At 49.3% G+C, this 15,045-nt stretch overlaps 1 protein-coding gene across 1 annotated transcript; it reads left to right on the top strand.

The window, feature by feature from the left end:
- Positions 1-2,053: 2,053 nt before the first annotated feature.
- On the top strand, positions 2,054-2,971 carry LOC147659017 (olfactory receptor 5D18-like). The gene has a single exon (XM_086952043.1). The coding sequence runs from the start codon at positions 2,054-2,056 to the stop codon at positions 2,969-2,971; it is 918 nt and encodes a 305-aa protein (XP_086808169.1).
- Positions 2,972-15,045: the final 12,074 nt, after the last annotated feature.

The following is a 15,045-nucleotide window of genomic DNA, read 5'->3' as shown; positions in this document are numbered from 1 at the left end:
TGATTAAAGGCCTGATTACAAGTTTGGCGCAGCGGACCGGCGCAATGTCGCCTCCGCTGCGCCAACTTTGCGCAAGACTGCCCAAGGACCGCTGATCGTATTACGAGTTGGAAATGCACAACTCGTTATCCGGTCGGCAGTCCCATAGCTTTCCCCATGGCATTGCCATAAAGTTCCAGAACGGCATGCGAGGTAACATCCATGCTGTGCTGGAAATGTGTTGGGCTACGGACACGGGGGGCATGTGTTGTGCCCGCCCCTCCCCTGAATGTGCCCCATGGTAGCAGTGGCCGTAGAGGCCCTGCAGGGCTCCCTTTGTTCCTCCACTGCCAACCTTTTCATGGCGGGGCTCCCACCATGAAATGCTGGGGGGGACGAACTGGTAATATCCTGAGCCGGACTACAATAGTCCTCGCTCAGAAAATTGCATTGTGGCGCAGTAGTGCCACCGCCAGGAAACGGTGGTTCCCTGGTGCAGCAAGCAATCCACCCCTAGCATGACTTTCTAAGTCGTGATATGGCGAACGGTGGACTGCCACACCGAGTCTGGTGGTCTTGTGACCGCCAGACTTCTAACCAGGCTCTAAGTTCTTCCTAGATTAGTGTGCATTGAATGTAATCAGTTTGGCATGTAGACACTAAGCAAAATGACTAATGCTTCAAACCATTCTTGGATGAGGTGGAACAGACCCATGCTAGGACCCTGTATTTCAATTTTCACTTAGGGATCCTTCCAATCTGTGCTTTTACTACTGTATGATGGTTTGGGAACTCGTATCCCATCAGAAAATGCCCTGTCTGCCCTGGGGTGATAAAAGTGGTTGAACATGCAATTTAATTTTGTCCAGCCTATCACAGACCAAGGAAGAAGTAGATTCTGCCACTTTGTCTCAATTTAGGTTTGAGGAATTACAGCATCTCCCTCAGAATACTCAGATGCTACACAAATTAGCTCATTGTCTTTGCAATTGCAAAGTATTTGAAATCTATGTGGAGGCTTATATAGAATGAGGTGGCCTCCTAATGATGTTGTGTGTTTCATTTTCTAATGTACTTTATTCTGGTATTCAGTCGGATTTAGTAATAATGCTTTTTGCACATAACTAACTAAACCGCATGATCATTGTCATTCTCTTTACACTGGTGGGCAGTGGGTAGTCGACCACCAGCAATATTCTATATCACACTGTAATAACATTTGTACCATTAAAGTGCTTTTGGTAATGTGTACTGTCTCAAAAGCCTACTGTCTAATTAGCTTCACTGTACATTGTTCGCATAACAGCCTTTTGAAAAATACCACAAAAGATATGATTAAATGATTTAAAAAAAGGGAATTTGTAAAGATAGAAAGTACAAAAATAATATATAAAGTTACCTCTTTTGTGAAGAGATACTGCTCATGGTGGATGTACATAGAATTGCAGTGATATTGGGGGCCATATATCCAGTTGAACTGCCTCATTCCTCTGAACCTCCAAAAAGTTGGCTCATGACAAGTGTCACCTTTGCAGATTGAGTGGGCGATGACAAGAGATATATGATGAAAAGCCCTTGATTCCCATTTGGCTGATCTCACCTGTAGAGTCTGAAAGTTTTTACCACTTAAGAATTCGAACAAGTTTACTACCGCAGCTAATCAAGAAAAAGGGAGCCATGGGGCACAGTTTCAGAGATGGCTATGGTGTAAAAATTCTGCTTGTGATCCCTTTCATTTCACTGTGCAACACCAGCGGAATCATAATCATAAAAAGAGAATGGGATCGAGGTAAAAACCTATATCTAAATGACCCAACAGCCATGTGGTTTAATGTCTTTAACTTCACTCTTGAGTGGCTTGTTCAATCTAGAGATTAATTATTATATGAAATGTTTCTTTACTTTGTGGGTATTCCCTTTGATAAATAATTAGATCAGTAATGATTCTGAATAATACAGGTTTGCACAGACTATTGTTTCAAATTGTGTACATCTGAGAGTAGTTTATGGAAGCTGATGTTCATGTGCTATATATATTTCCTCTCTTAGATAAATATTATTATCCAAAGATATAATGACGAGAAACGAAAGCACAGTGATCACGTTCTTCTTTGTCGGATTTACCAATGATCCAGAGTTAGAAGTTCTGCTCTTCTTACTGTTTTTCTCAGTCTACACCTTCACTCTGCTGGGCAATTGCAGTATCCTGGTCATTGTCTGGCTCAGCCCCCAGCTCCACACACCCATGTACTTTTTCCTCTCCCAGCTTGCTTTTCTGGATGTATCTTTTTCCTCTGTTATCTCTCCCAAGATGCTGGCAGATCTTCTTGCTGAGAAAAGGGCAATAACATTTTCTGGCTGCATTGCCCAACTGTACTTCTTAAGTGCCTTTGTCAGCACAGAATTCTTCCTGTTGGCAGCAATGGCATTTGACCGCTATGTAGCAATATGCAACCCATTGACATATACACTCATCATGAACAATGAGCTGTTTTTGCGTTTGGTTGCGGGGTCATACATAGGTGGCTTTCTGCACTCTCTGATACATGCAAGTTGTCTTTACCGGCTATTTTTTTGTGGTCCTGATGTCATGAACCACTTTGTTTGTGATTATCCAGTGCTCTTGAAGCTGTCCTGCACTGATGTGTGGATAAATGATTGGATCCGTTTTATATTTGCTTCTTTTGTAGTAATAAGTTCTCTCCTCATTATATTTGTCTCCTACTCATACATTATCACCACCATTCTGAAGATTGGTAATACAGGAGGGAGACACCGGGCGGCCTCCACCTGCATCTCCCATTTCACCTGTGTGTTTCTCTTCTACGGCAGTGGTTCGTTGGTGGAGATAATTCCCAATTCAAGCTCTTCAGAGGAGCAGTACAAAGTAGTTACTTTGATTCCCACTGTCCTGATACCTGCATTGAACCCTTTGATATACAGCATGAGAAATACCGACGTGAAGGAGGCTATAAAGAAGATATTGAGATGAACATTTATAACACTGTGATAGAAACTGTTACAACCACCAAGATCTGATAGAGCATGACACCCTATTGAATTATACATTAGAACATTTCTTATTTTCTAATTAGGTGTCTCAAATGTTCTCTGTCAAGTCTTGCAGAGCTCATCACGATGAATTGACTGGATTTATTTGCCAAGATGGAAGGGACCCACATTTTGGATTCCAGATGGTTTCCCCACACCTCTACTAAGGCATTACAGGATCTAGTTCCATGACAAGAGACTATCTTTGCAGGCCTGGCACTGACATGTGAAATATGTATGCATTCCTGGATCATGCGCTCTATTTCACTGATGTCTACACCCTGCTCTGAACAGGGATTAAATATCAACTGGGACAGTACTGGTCAGTGGTGGTAGGGGACATAAGGCAAACACTTGCCCTTGGTCTTACAGGCTGTAGCCTAGATGACAGAGAGCAATGTCTGCTTTCTCTGTGGTTCTGGGGGAAGACTGCAAAGACCTCCGTTCAGGGGCTGTTTCACCAGGTGCAGATCCAAGCCTGGCAAACTTGTGTCTGATATGTTTTTTTCCTGTTTTGACACAGAGGCACTGACTTGGATCAACTAATTCAGATGGCCTCTTTGAATGTTCATGCTGTTAGGTGAGCTCCCTGAATTTGGTTACAAAACGATTCTAGTAGCTAGACAAGTCTCACGGTTTTAGTGATAAACTGTTGACTGCTTGGAGATTTTAAAAAAATGGAATGGCTGATTTATGAGATGTTGTAAGGTAATTGTGACAACACACAAGAAATGACTGTTGATGTAAGAAATCCACCTGCAAATTTTCAAAATGCAGAAACTGAAGCGTTCTAATGATCACATAATTCGTTTGATGCAGACTTTGGGGCCAATTTTAATTCCTGGCTGGAGGCCGTTCTCTCCGCCAGGACAATGCAGTAAATTACTTAACATGGCAGAGCCTTGCACTAAACCGGCTTCTATATTATTTTCTAATGAAAATCTAAAAGCAGGCTCTTCTTTTGATGATGATGTCTCCCTTGCCATGCCGGTCATCTCCCGTAGTGAGGGGAACATTTATTGTTTTTTACTTTCTGTACCACCAGGGTTTACCTGGCAGTGATGGACAGCACCAAACAGGAGTATGTCTGCATATAATAAATAGGTAAATACACATATTGCCACTTCTCCAATGCCCCTTACTTCATCTAGCCATCAGAGAGGTTTGCCTACTGAGGTGACAGAATAGCAACCTATGTTCCAACCACATATAAATCATATAGGCAGCTCATTGTGTTCTCAGAGAGGAAACTTCTTCATCGTTTCAACAGAGTTCTGCCTCTGCCAGCAGGTAAATGGTCTTCTTTGTCATAAACACCAATCATGTTTGGTGGATGTGCAGCGAAAGAGCTTTCGTAGTGGAAGTACCACTTCTGCTAGCCCCATAGTGGCCCACTTGCCAAGCTCCCTGATGTTCTTTTAAAACCTGACACCAATATACAAGAAGATTAATCAGCTAATTTGCATTTCAATAGTTCAAATGTCCCATATCAAGGCCTTCTATTAAATGTATTTTTGCAAGAAGCTTGCAAAGGAGGAAGGATATAAGCATGAAAAGTGCATAATGATGCGCTTAACCAGTGTACTGAGGAGTTTATACTAGATCTGTTTTACATAATCCAAGGTTCATGGCTTTCTGAGAGATGGTTGTGTAGTCCACAGTTTGCGTGTGTTAGGAGCTTAAACTGTACATGTTGATTTATAGGTAACCAGTGTAGTTGTAGACGTGGTATGGCATTAGACCAGCAAGGAGTATGAGGACCAGTCTGGATGGTCCGAAGCCTTATGCCTTTTTGTAATATATGTATCTAGGTTTCACAAATACAGTTGACAGTTTATTGCATGACAACAGCCATATGGTCACATAAGTGGCAGGCGTCCCTATCCAACAGTAATAAACAGTAAAAATAACTCTGTGGAACTAGAGCTGGATGGTGGAAATGCGGAGGGAGGTAACGTGGTGTGCAAAGTAATTGCCAATGACTGAGATTAATTTTAGCATTCCATCCATCACTTTTTGATTGAGATTTCTCCAATTGGCATAATGTGCCATGGTACTCTCAATGAGGGGTTCAAGATTACCTGGTATCATGAATGCTAAGTCTTTGTTGACGTGGACTCCCAAGTATGTGGGATGGGAGAGCTTCCAACTAAACTGATTACCCTTTATGGATGCTTTCCTCATAGTTTTTGATACGTGGATAGTTTTGCTCTTGTCTCAGTTGACCTTACACGCAGCCACTGCCAGAAAAGCAGTGAGAAGGGAGCTGGGGAGGTCAGTAAGTGCCAGCAGGTTGTTGTTTGTGCTAAGAAGCACAAATAAGGGACCTTCCGGTGTGGGTATACCCACAGTGTCTACTGAAAGGAGGATTATTATTATAGACAGAGGGTCCCGGACTTGAAGGAACAATTTATATACAATACAAGAACTTAGTATAGATGGAAGAAAAAGAAAGGAAAAACAAATCCAAAGTGCCATGTTTTTAATCACCAAGCACTTGTATCAAATCCTGCTGGCGATAGGAGTTAGTAAGGTTGGCGAGAGTAGTCTACGTTTCGAACCTATAAACATGTAGGGTTAGTTGCCCTTACCGCCTCGTAATTAATCTCGCGTTTCAGGAAACAAGGTCCGAAATGATAAGTGATTTAGGTTGTCCGTATCTTTTCGAAATGCTTTTAAGGCGTGTGCGGGGTCTCGAGGCAGTCAATGCACGTGTCTCCCGTAACCAGGAAGTTACGGGAGACGCGTGCATTGACTGTAGGGTCGAAAGGTAGACTACTCTCACCAACCTTACCAACTCCTGTCGCCAGCAGGATTTGTACAGCTATTAGAAGTTTGGTTATATATAATAATGCAGTGACATATGCATATTTTTTCATGTGTGTTAGACCTGTCAGCCCTAGGGTGGTCTTTCCCTATTTTTTTTTGCCCTTTCCTCATTTTCCCACCTTCTTTTTGTTGGCCCTTGGGTCTTCGGGCATCTTTTCATGGCTAATCCATGTTAGGGTGCATGTTCTCTCTACTCCAACATGGCTGCCACTGGCCCCTGCTACTGCATCGTGGTCTTTTAGTGTAGCACCCTGGTTGCCAGGAGCTGGCTGGGACCCCATACATTGTTGCAATACCAGCCTGCCATCCCCTGTCCATAGGTAGAGTGGGGAAGCTCCTGGAACCTTCCAGAAGAAAGGCGGAGCCTATTTTTGCCGCTTTAGAGAGTGGTCCCCTGACCTGGGCATATATAAGTAAGGGAGGGAACTATTTCTAGTCAGTTGGGGCATCACTGGCCTGGGGGACCCAGGCAGGAGATTTAGGCGGGAGGGCCTATTCAGGGACTTATGCCACTGGGAGTGACAGGATTCAGGTACTGCCTCTTAAGCTGAGTGAGGTACCCTAGACTAGCCCCCTGATCTGGCCCAGCGGTAGGGAAACCCAGGGACCATCTTCAGTGACCTGAGAGAACTTGACCAGTCTTCAATTCAAGACCCCCCCCCCACTCACAGAAAACAACTCTAAGTGCGCCGAGCCATCCAAGCACCAAGAAGACTACTTGTCCTGCAACCAGAGACTGCTGGGGGATCAGCCAGGTACTGGTGCTGTCGCCCCTCTGTGTACCCAGCGCTGTCCTGACTGAACTAATTGCATTCCTGACTAAAATTCCTCACCAGCGTTGTAGCCTGACCCCCTCTCTGTCAAGCGCTGGATCCTAAACTGCCTAATATACCAAGCGCTCCTTCCGTGGGCCCTGCCGATCTGCTGGTAGTGCCCCACCTCGTGAGGAAAGCGCTCACCTGAGCTGTCTGAACTGGCCCCAAAACGCTCTGCTGTCGGGCCCCTGAATAGAGCTGCATTGCCTGAGCACCACCTTCACGAGACGCTATTGGTCCCCCACTCACCGCCACAGCCCGGAGCTGTTCTGCCTCCTGAGGCGCCTGAGGAGACTCCCCCCGGTTAGCGTGCCTTCAGCGTCAGCGTTGTGCCCCCTTCGGCGCCCCCCGTGTGTTAGAGAGGGCCGACGGCATTCTTCACAGGCCTCGCTGGGCCTCACGTGACTTGCCATCCCCGGCGATCCAGTCAAGTTCGCGCAAGCATTGTGACCCCCCCCTCAGTGGCCCTCGGATGCCAGGAGAGGGTCGCCGCTCTTAGTACAGTAGGCAGCGGTAGGCCTGAAGCCATCCCCGGCCCGCATCACGTGAGCGGGAGTGCCGCCACGTCATCGGCCGTGCCCCCGCCCAAGCTGCGCAGCCATTGTCTGCCACCGTCGAGCCGTCCTGAGAAGGCCCGGCACCCGGAGGAAGCCGTGACTCATCGCGAGGTGAGTGATTACGAGGGCCTGTACAACCTTTTTTTGAGAGAGCACCTCCTTGATAAGTGTGTCCCGGAGCTGCGCCAACATCTGGTGGCCCGCAAGCTTACTGATCCCTATGAGCTTGCGGAGGAGGCAGATATCTGGTCAGCACCCGGGTGTCACACAAGGGCCCCGGGGGAGATGGCCCAAAAGGCGGACAGGGCGCCCCCCAGAAGAGAGAGGGGGGAGATAAAAAGACGGAGTTCTCACAAGCCCCACAAACTAGACAGTGTCGGAGAGGAGTAGGTACCCCACCCCAGTCCCGTTCCCTGAAACCCACTTACCCTGACAAGAGTCAGCAGCCAAAAGTGGTCCGGTGCTATGAATGCGGAGAGGTCGGACACTACAAGGGAGATGCCCAGTGTCGCAAATGACCCCCTGCCCCCACTGGTGACACGAGTCTCGGGGTGGCTAGTGTAGCGCTTGGGGTTTAGCTGCCCCTAGATAGGGAAGGGGAGTGGACAGGCCTGACCCTGGTTTCACTTGAGGATAGGGATATGGTCCCAATGACGCCCTTACCATTGAATACCGCTAAGTACCAGCAGAGGGTGAAGGTCAATGGGGAGGAGGTGGATGCTCTGAGGGACACAGGTGCCAGCATGACCAAAGTAGTGAGGCGGCTAGTGTACCCTGAGCAGGTAGTACCTGATGTGTTCCATCCGGCCGTGTTGGCTGACCGCAGTATGAGCTACAATCCCGTGGCTCAAGTTCACTTTGAGTGGGGAGGAGTTTGAGGACCGTTGAGAGTTGCGATCAGCCCTGCCTTGCCTGTGGACTGTCTGCTAGGTAATGACCTGGAACATTCCTCCTGGAAGGAAGTGGAGTTTAAGGCCCACACTGAGATGATGGGGTTACCAGGGTGGACTTGCATGGTCACGCGGTCCATGGCTGCCCGGCAAGGAGCTCAACCTGGGTCGGAGCCTGAGACAACAGCCCAACCCAATGCCGGTCCGGAGGAAAATGGAGTGGAGGACATGCCTTGTGTGATGGATGGGGAGCCCGCGGAGGTACCCCCGGAGTCCGTGGAGGTGGATGTCGTTCCCATGGGGGACTTGCCGACCCTTGCCGAGTGGCATGTGGAAGGAGGGCCTACCCAGTAGGAATTGTGTCAGGCGCAGAAGGAGTGCCCCACGCTTGAATGTATGCGGCGACAGGCCGAAGCCCAAGCGGCTGATCAGGAGACCGGCAGTTTTCACGTGTATTGGGAGGATGGCCCCCTGTATAGTGAGCCTAAGCTTCCGGTGCATGGATCCTCAAGGGCCTTAGTGGCCCCTTAGTGCTACTGGGCCTATTTATTGGAACTGGCGCATGATATCCCCTTGGCTGGACACCTGGGCCAGGACAAGAACTTTGCAAGGCTAGTCCCACATTTTTATTGGCCCAGGATGAGGGTTGCCTCTGACACTTACTGCAAGACCTGCAAGACTTGCCAGGCCAGTGGCAAGACGGGCACCAAGGTGAAGGCCCCATTGGAAGCACTCCCAGTGGTCGGGACCCCTTTTGAGCAGGTCAGTATTGACATCGTTGGGCCGTTGGACCCTCCGACCTCAGCGGGAAACCGGTTCATCTTGGTGTTGGTGGACCACGCCTCTCGGTACCCAGAGGCTATTTCTCTGAGGACCGTTACTGCACCTGTGGTGGCGCGGGCCCTGATGGGGATATTCACCAGAGTGGGATTCCCCAAGGTCGTGGTGTCAAACAGGGGCACAAATTTCATGTCGGCCTACATGCAGGCCATGTGGAAAGAGTGCAGAGTGACCTATCGATTCTCCACTCCTTACCACCCCCAGACTAACGGGCTCGTAGAGCAGTTCAATAAGACCTTGAAGGGGATGATCCGAAGCCTGCCCGAGGACTTTAGGAGGAAATGGGACATCCTCCTCCCTTGCCTGCTGTTTTCATACCGCAAGGTACCACAAAAGGGAGTCGAGTTCAGCCCCTTCAAATTGCTCTATGGCCATCCTGTTAGGGGACCCCTCAGCCTAGTCAAAGATGGATGGGAGAAGACTTCGAAGAAGCTTCCCCGTGATGTTGTCAGCTATATGCTGGCGTTCCGCAACCAGATGGCCAAGCTGTGGAAAGAAGACTCAGACAACTTAGAGGCTTACCAAGCCATTATGAAGGAGTGGTATGACCGCAACGCTCGGACGGTGGAGTTGGACGCTGGACAGAAGGTGTGGTTCATGGAGCCTGGGGAGCTTAGTGCCCTCCAGGACCGGTGGACTGGTCCGTACGAGATTGTGGAACGTCGAGGCCAGGCCACCTACGTCGTTGACTTGAAGACCCCCCGTCAGCCCCATCGGGTGCTCCACGTCAACTGCCTGAAGCCTCACCATGAGCGATCCGAGCTTGCTCTCCTCATGGTAACGAATGGGAGCGAGGAGGAGGAGAGTGAGCCTCTTCCTGACCTTCTAGCGGCTCGGGAAAAGGATGGTTCAGTGGAGGGAGTTGTCCTCTCCCCATCCTTGACCCTAGAGCAACAGAGGGACTGCCGCCATGTATTGGCGCAGCACGCCTCGTTGTTTTCCCTCACGCCTGGAATTAAACATCAGTGTACCCATGATGTGGACACAGGGGACAGTTCGCGAGTAAAAACCAAGTCTTATTGGCTGTTCGATAAAGTGAAGAACAGCATCCAGGGTGAGGTGATCAAAATGCTGGAGCTGGGGGTGATAAAACCTTCCAGCAGCCCGTGGGCCAGTCCGGTGGTGTTGGTACCGAAAGCGTCCCCACTGGGCACCACACCCGAACTTCGGTTCTGTGTGGACTATCGGGGATTGAACTCTGTCACCAAGACAGATGCTCACCCGATCCCACGGGCAGGTGAGCTGATTGACTGGCTGAGAGCAGCCAAGTACCTCAGCACCATCGACTTGACATCAGGGTACTGGCAGATTGCCATGGCCGATGGAGCGAAGGAGAAGACAGCGTTCTCCACCCCCGAAGGCCACTTCCAATTCTGAGTGATGCCCTTTGGGCTAAAAAATGCTCCGGCCACTTTCCAGCGGTTGGTGAACCAGGTGCTATCTGGCCTCGAGTCCTTGTCAGCGGCGTACCTGGATGACATAGCTGTCTTCAGTAGCACCTGGGAGGACCATCTGCAGCATCTCCAGGAGGTGCTGAGGCTCTGCAACATTCTGGCCTCACCATCAAGGCTAGCAAGTGCCAGATTAGACAGGGATCTGTCGTGTACCTGGGACACCTGGTGTGCGGGGGTAAGGTGCAACCCCTCCAGGCCAAAATTGGGACGATTATGGCCTGGGAGCCCCCCAAAACACAGACTGAGGTCCGAGCTTTCCTTGGCCTCACTTGCTACTACCGCAGGTTCGTCAAGGGATACGGCACCATCGTGGCCCCCTTGACCGAGTTGACATCCAAAAAGCAGCCACGCAAGGTTATCTGGACGGCTGCTTGCCAGAAGGCATTTGAAACACTGAATCGCGCGATGTGCACCGCTCCGGTGCTGGCCACTCTGGACTTCCAAAAGAATTCATCATGCAGACAGATGCCTCAGAGCATGGCGTAGGCGCCGTGCTATCGCAACTCAGCAATGACTGCCAAGACCAACCTGTGGCCTTCATCTCCAGAAGACTCCTCCCTCGGGAACGGCGATGGAGTACCATCGAGCGAGAAGCCTTCGCTGTGGTCTGGGCCTTGAAGAAGCTGAGGCCATACCTTTTTGGCTCTCACTTCCTAATTCAAACCGACCACCGTCCCCTTCGCTGGCTCATGCAGATGCGAGGCAAAAATCCCAAGATGCTAAGGTGGTCCATTTCCCTACAGGGGATGGACTTTAGGGTGGAACATCGGCCCGGCGTAGACCACGCAAATAATTACGGTCTCTCCCGGTTTTTCCGCCTTAGTGACGAGAACTCCCTAGAGGTTGGGTAGCTCTCCCCTCTTTTGGCTGGGGGGACGCATGTTAGACCAGTCAGCCCTAGGGTTGTCTTTCCCTATTTTTTTTCGCCCTTGCCTCATTTTTTCCACCTTCTTTTTGTTTGCCCCTAGGTCTTCGGGCTTCTTTTCATGGCTAACCCATGTTAGGGTGTAGGTTCTCTCTACTCCAAACATGGCTGCCATTGGCCCCTGCCACTGCAGCATGGTCTTTTAGTGTAGCACCCTAGTTGCCAGGAGCTGGCTGGGACCCCATACATTGTTGTAATACCAGCCTGCCATCCCCTGTCCATAGGTAGAGTGGAGAAGCTCCTGGAACCTTCCAGAAAAAAGGCGGAGCCTATTTTTGCCGCCTTAGAGAGTGGTCACCTGACCTGGGCATATATAAGAAAGGGAGGGAACTTTTTCTAGTCATTTGGGGCATCACTGGCCTGGGGGTCCCATGCAGAAGATTTAGGCGGGAGGGCCTAGTCAGTGACATATGCCACTGGGAGTGACAGGATTCAGGTACTGCCTCTTAAGCTGAGTGAGGTACCCTAGACTAGCCCCCTGATCTGGCCCAGCGGTAGGGAAACCTAGGGACCATCTTCAGTGACCTGAGAGAACTTGACCAGCCTTCAACTCAAGAACCCCCCACTCACATAAATCACCTCATAAGGGTGCAGAGCCATCCAAGCACCAAGAAGACTACTTGTCCTGCAACCAGAGACTGCTGGGGGATCAGCCAGGTACAGGTGCTGTCGCCCCTCTGTGCCCCCAGCGCTGTCCTGACTGAACTAATAGCATTCCTGACTGGAATTCCTCACCAGCGCTGTAGCCTGACCCCCTCTATGTCAAGCGCTGGATCATAAACTGTCTTATATACCAAGCGCTCCTTCCCTGGGCCCTGCCGATCTGCTGGGAGTGCCCCACCTCGTGAGGAAAGCGCTCACCTGAGCTGTCTGAACTGGCCCCAAAACGCTCTGCTGTCGGGCCCCTGAATAGCGCTGCATTGCCTGAGCACCACCTTCACGAGACGCTATTGGTCCCCCACTCACTGCCACAGCCCGAGCTGTTCGTGCCTCCTGCGGCGCCTGAGGAGCTTCCCCCCATGAGCGCGCCTTCAGCGCCAGCGTTGTGCCCCCTTCAGTGGCCCCCATGTGCCAGGAGAGGGCCGCCGGCACTCTTCACAGACCTCGCTGGGCCTCATGTGACCTTCCATCCCAGACACTCCAGTCAAGTTCGCGCCAGCATTGTGACCCCCCCTCGGCGGCCCTCAGATGAAAGCAGAGGGTCTCCGCTCTTAGTACAGTAGGCCGCGGTAGGCCTGAAGCTGTCAACGGCCCGCATCACGTGAGCGGGAGCACCGCCACGCCATCGGCCGCGCCCCCGCCCAAGCCGCGCAGCCATTGTTGCCACCGCCGAGCCATCCTGAGAAGGCCAAACACCCGGAGGAAGCTGTGACTCGTCGTGGAGGGGGCCGTGAGCAGAAGAACGCCCCTCCGCTTTGCCCCGCATTGCGTTGCCCCGCCCCCGGCGCCGTGCTATGTGACAGCTCCCTACACTGCGCCGGGCAGCGTGAAGCCCCCAGTCGGGCGGAATCCCCTCCCACCGCCTCAAGCCTGCGCAAGGGCCCCAGAGGGATGAAAACATAACGTAACCCGCAGGGGAGATGGGCGGAGAAGGTCCCGTGTCCGCCCCTCCCCCGGGGAAAGCGAGACTTGGCCCAGTTGGCCCCTATGTGCCTCAAGAGTTGCGAGGCCCAAGTTACCAGTTTATGCTTATGGACCGACTTGCTGGTTATTGCCTGGTTAGGCCTGTAAACATTTCAAATGAGCCCTGCACTAGGGAGTCGTTGGCCCTCATGACAAGAAGTGCCTTAATGCAATGGATTAATGGATGTAATGTTCACTTCTATTTACTGAAATGCTTTATTGAAAGGTCCTATTGAAATGCTCTATTGGGATACTTTATTGAAGTGCCCTATTGAAATGATTTACTGAAGTTATTTATTGAAACACTTTATTGATGGTCTGTACTGAAATGCTTTATTGAAAGGCCCTATTGAAATGCTCTATTGAGATACTTTATTGAAGTGCCCTATTGAAAATCTTTATTGAAGTTATTTATTGAAACGCTTTAAGTAAATCTGATGAGTTAATTGCCCTGATCTCAAGTCTATATAAAATCTAATGATTTTAATCAAAAGTACTGGTGTGGTCTCCATTATTGTGCCCAGTTCTTGTCTCAGTGGATGAATGTGTTATGTAGCTGCTTTAGTGAACTGGGTAGGGCTGGCGCACAGCAGTTTTCAAATTAAATTATTCCTAAATGTTGAGGTGCTATACAAGTGATGTCAGGCGTCCCTCGACATCAACATTTAACAGTCCATGATGTGGGGTCAGTGGGTCACTGGTCCCATCCTTGTATGCACACTGTAGTTCCTCTATGGATGATAGAGGTTTCAAGAAACTTTCAAACAAGCATTGCGTTTGACTTTTTATTCATAGGTTTTCCTTCTTGTAAATCATTAGTATTCTTCGTTATTCTTTTTGTTCAGCATAACATAATACCATCCTTATACACATCCAATGCATTTCGGGGTCAACATACACCCCTTCATCAGGGAAAGGACACTGTGGACAAAAGACATTCGAATCAAAAATAATGTCTAAATAATGTCTAAATAAATCATGGGTTCAAAATAAATGCGCACATGCACGGTTTTTGGGTCGTGGATTATGTAACGTTAGGGGTGAAAAGGGTGAGGGTAATTTATTGGGTACACCGGTTAATGCTCCGAGTTAATTCCATGTGAGAAGGAATAGTGTGCATGCTCAATGCCCATCTGCTTACGTGTGTCTTTCAGAGGGTATGCCGATTATCCTGTAAATTAAAATGAGCGGAGGCACGTAAGTTACCGGGTAACGGTACTGCAGATTGCTGATTAATAGCATGGTTCCATAAGGGTAGTGGGCTCTGACTAACCTGTTATGTGGTGATAAGGTCCTCCTTTCTTCAACGCTGGTTCAGGCGGAACGCCATTAACCGCGTTTCGTTTCCTTAAGGGAACACGGTCACGTGGGGCAGCTAAAGGGAGTGTTCCTATCAGTTTAAAGGGACCGTGTGAAATAGGTTGGCGAACGAAAGGGGTGGAGAGCGCGGTGCGGTTTGGGAAATGTAGTGATGTTACAGTGCACGGGCGTCTAACGTGCAATGTGAAGTGGCCATTAGGTGGGGTGGGTACAGGTGGGACATTGATACAGAGTCAAGATAACATGACAAGGTAACCGTAAGCAAAAGATACACAGGAGAATGACTGTGAATAATATCAAAGGAATATCAAAGGAAAAATGACAGTGATGCTATCAGAAGTACGTGACAATTAACAGGGAAATACAAATGAAATTAACCAGTGATCCTTGGATCGTACAGGAATCACTGCCACAGTCCGTGAGCAACTTTACAGGTAGCAAGAGAGTTCAATTCTATCATTAAGCCCCAGTGGCTTCTGTGTCGACAATTTTTGAATCCATTCGTTTTCTCTTTGTAGAAGAAATTTGGTATTGTCTCTACCCTCCTGTTTTACAATGGTTTCCAGTATCGTGAATTTTAGTTGGGAAATGTTGTGCTTCTCTTCATGGAAATGTACTGCTAATGTTGACTTAGTGCTTTTTAGTCGGATGTTAGATTTATGCTCTGTGAGCCTGATCTTGATTTTACGTTCTGTCTTCCCGATATAAAGTTTACCACACGGGCATTTTAGGGCATATATAACATTGCTGGTGTCGCATGTA

This window comes from Lissotriton vulgaris, unplaced genomic scaffold (assembly GCF_964263255.1).
Source record: "Lissotriton vulgaris unplaced genomic scaffold, aLisVul1.2 SCAFFOLD_1008, whole genome shotgun sequence".
NCBI classification, from domain to species: Eukaryota; Metazoa; Chordata; class Amphibia; order Caudata; family Salamandridae; genus Lissotriton; species Lissotriton vulgaris.
Note: the sequence above shows the minus strand (reverse complement) of the source record. Positions and strands in the feature narration are given on the sequence as shown.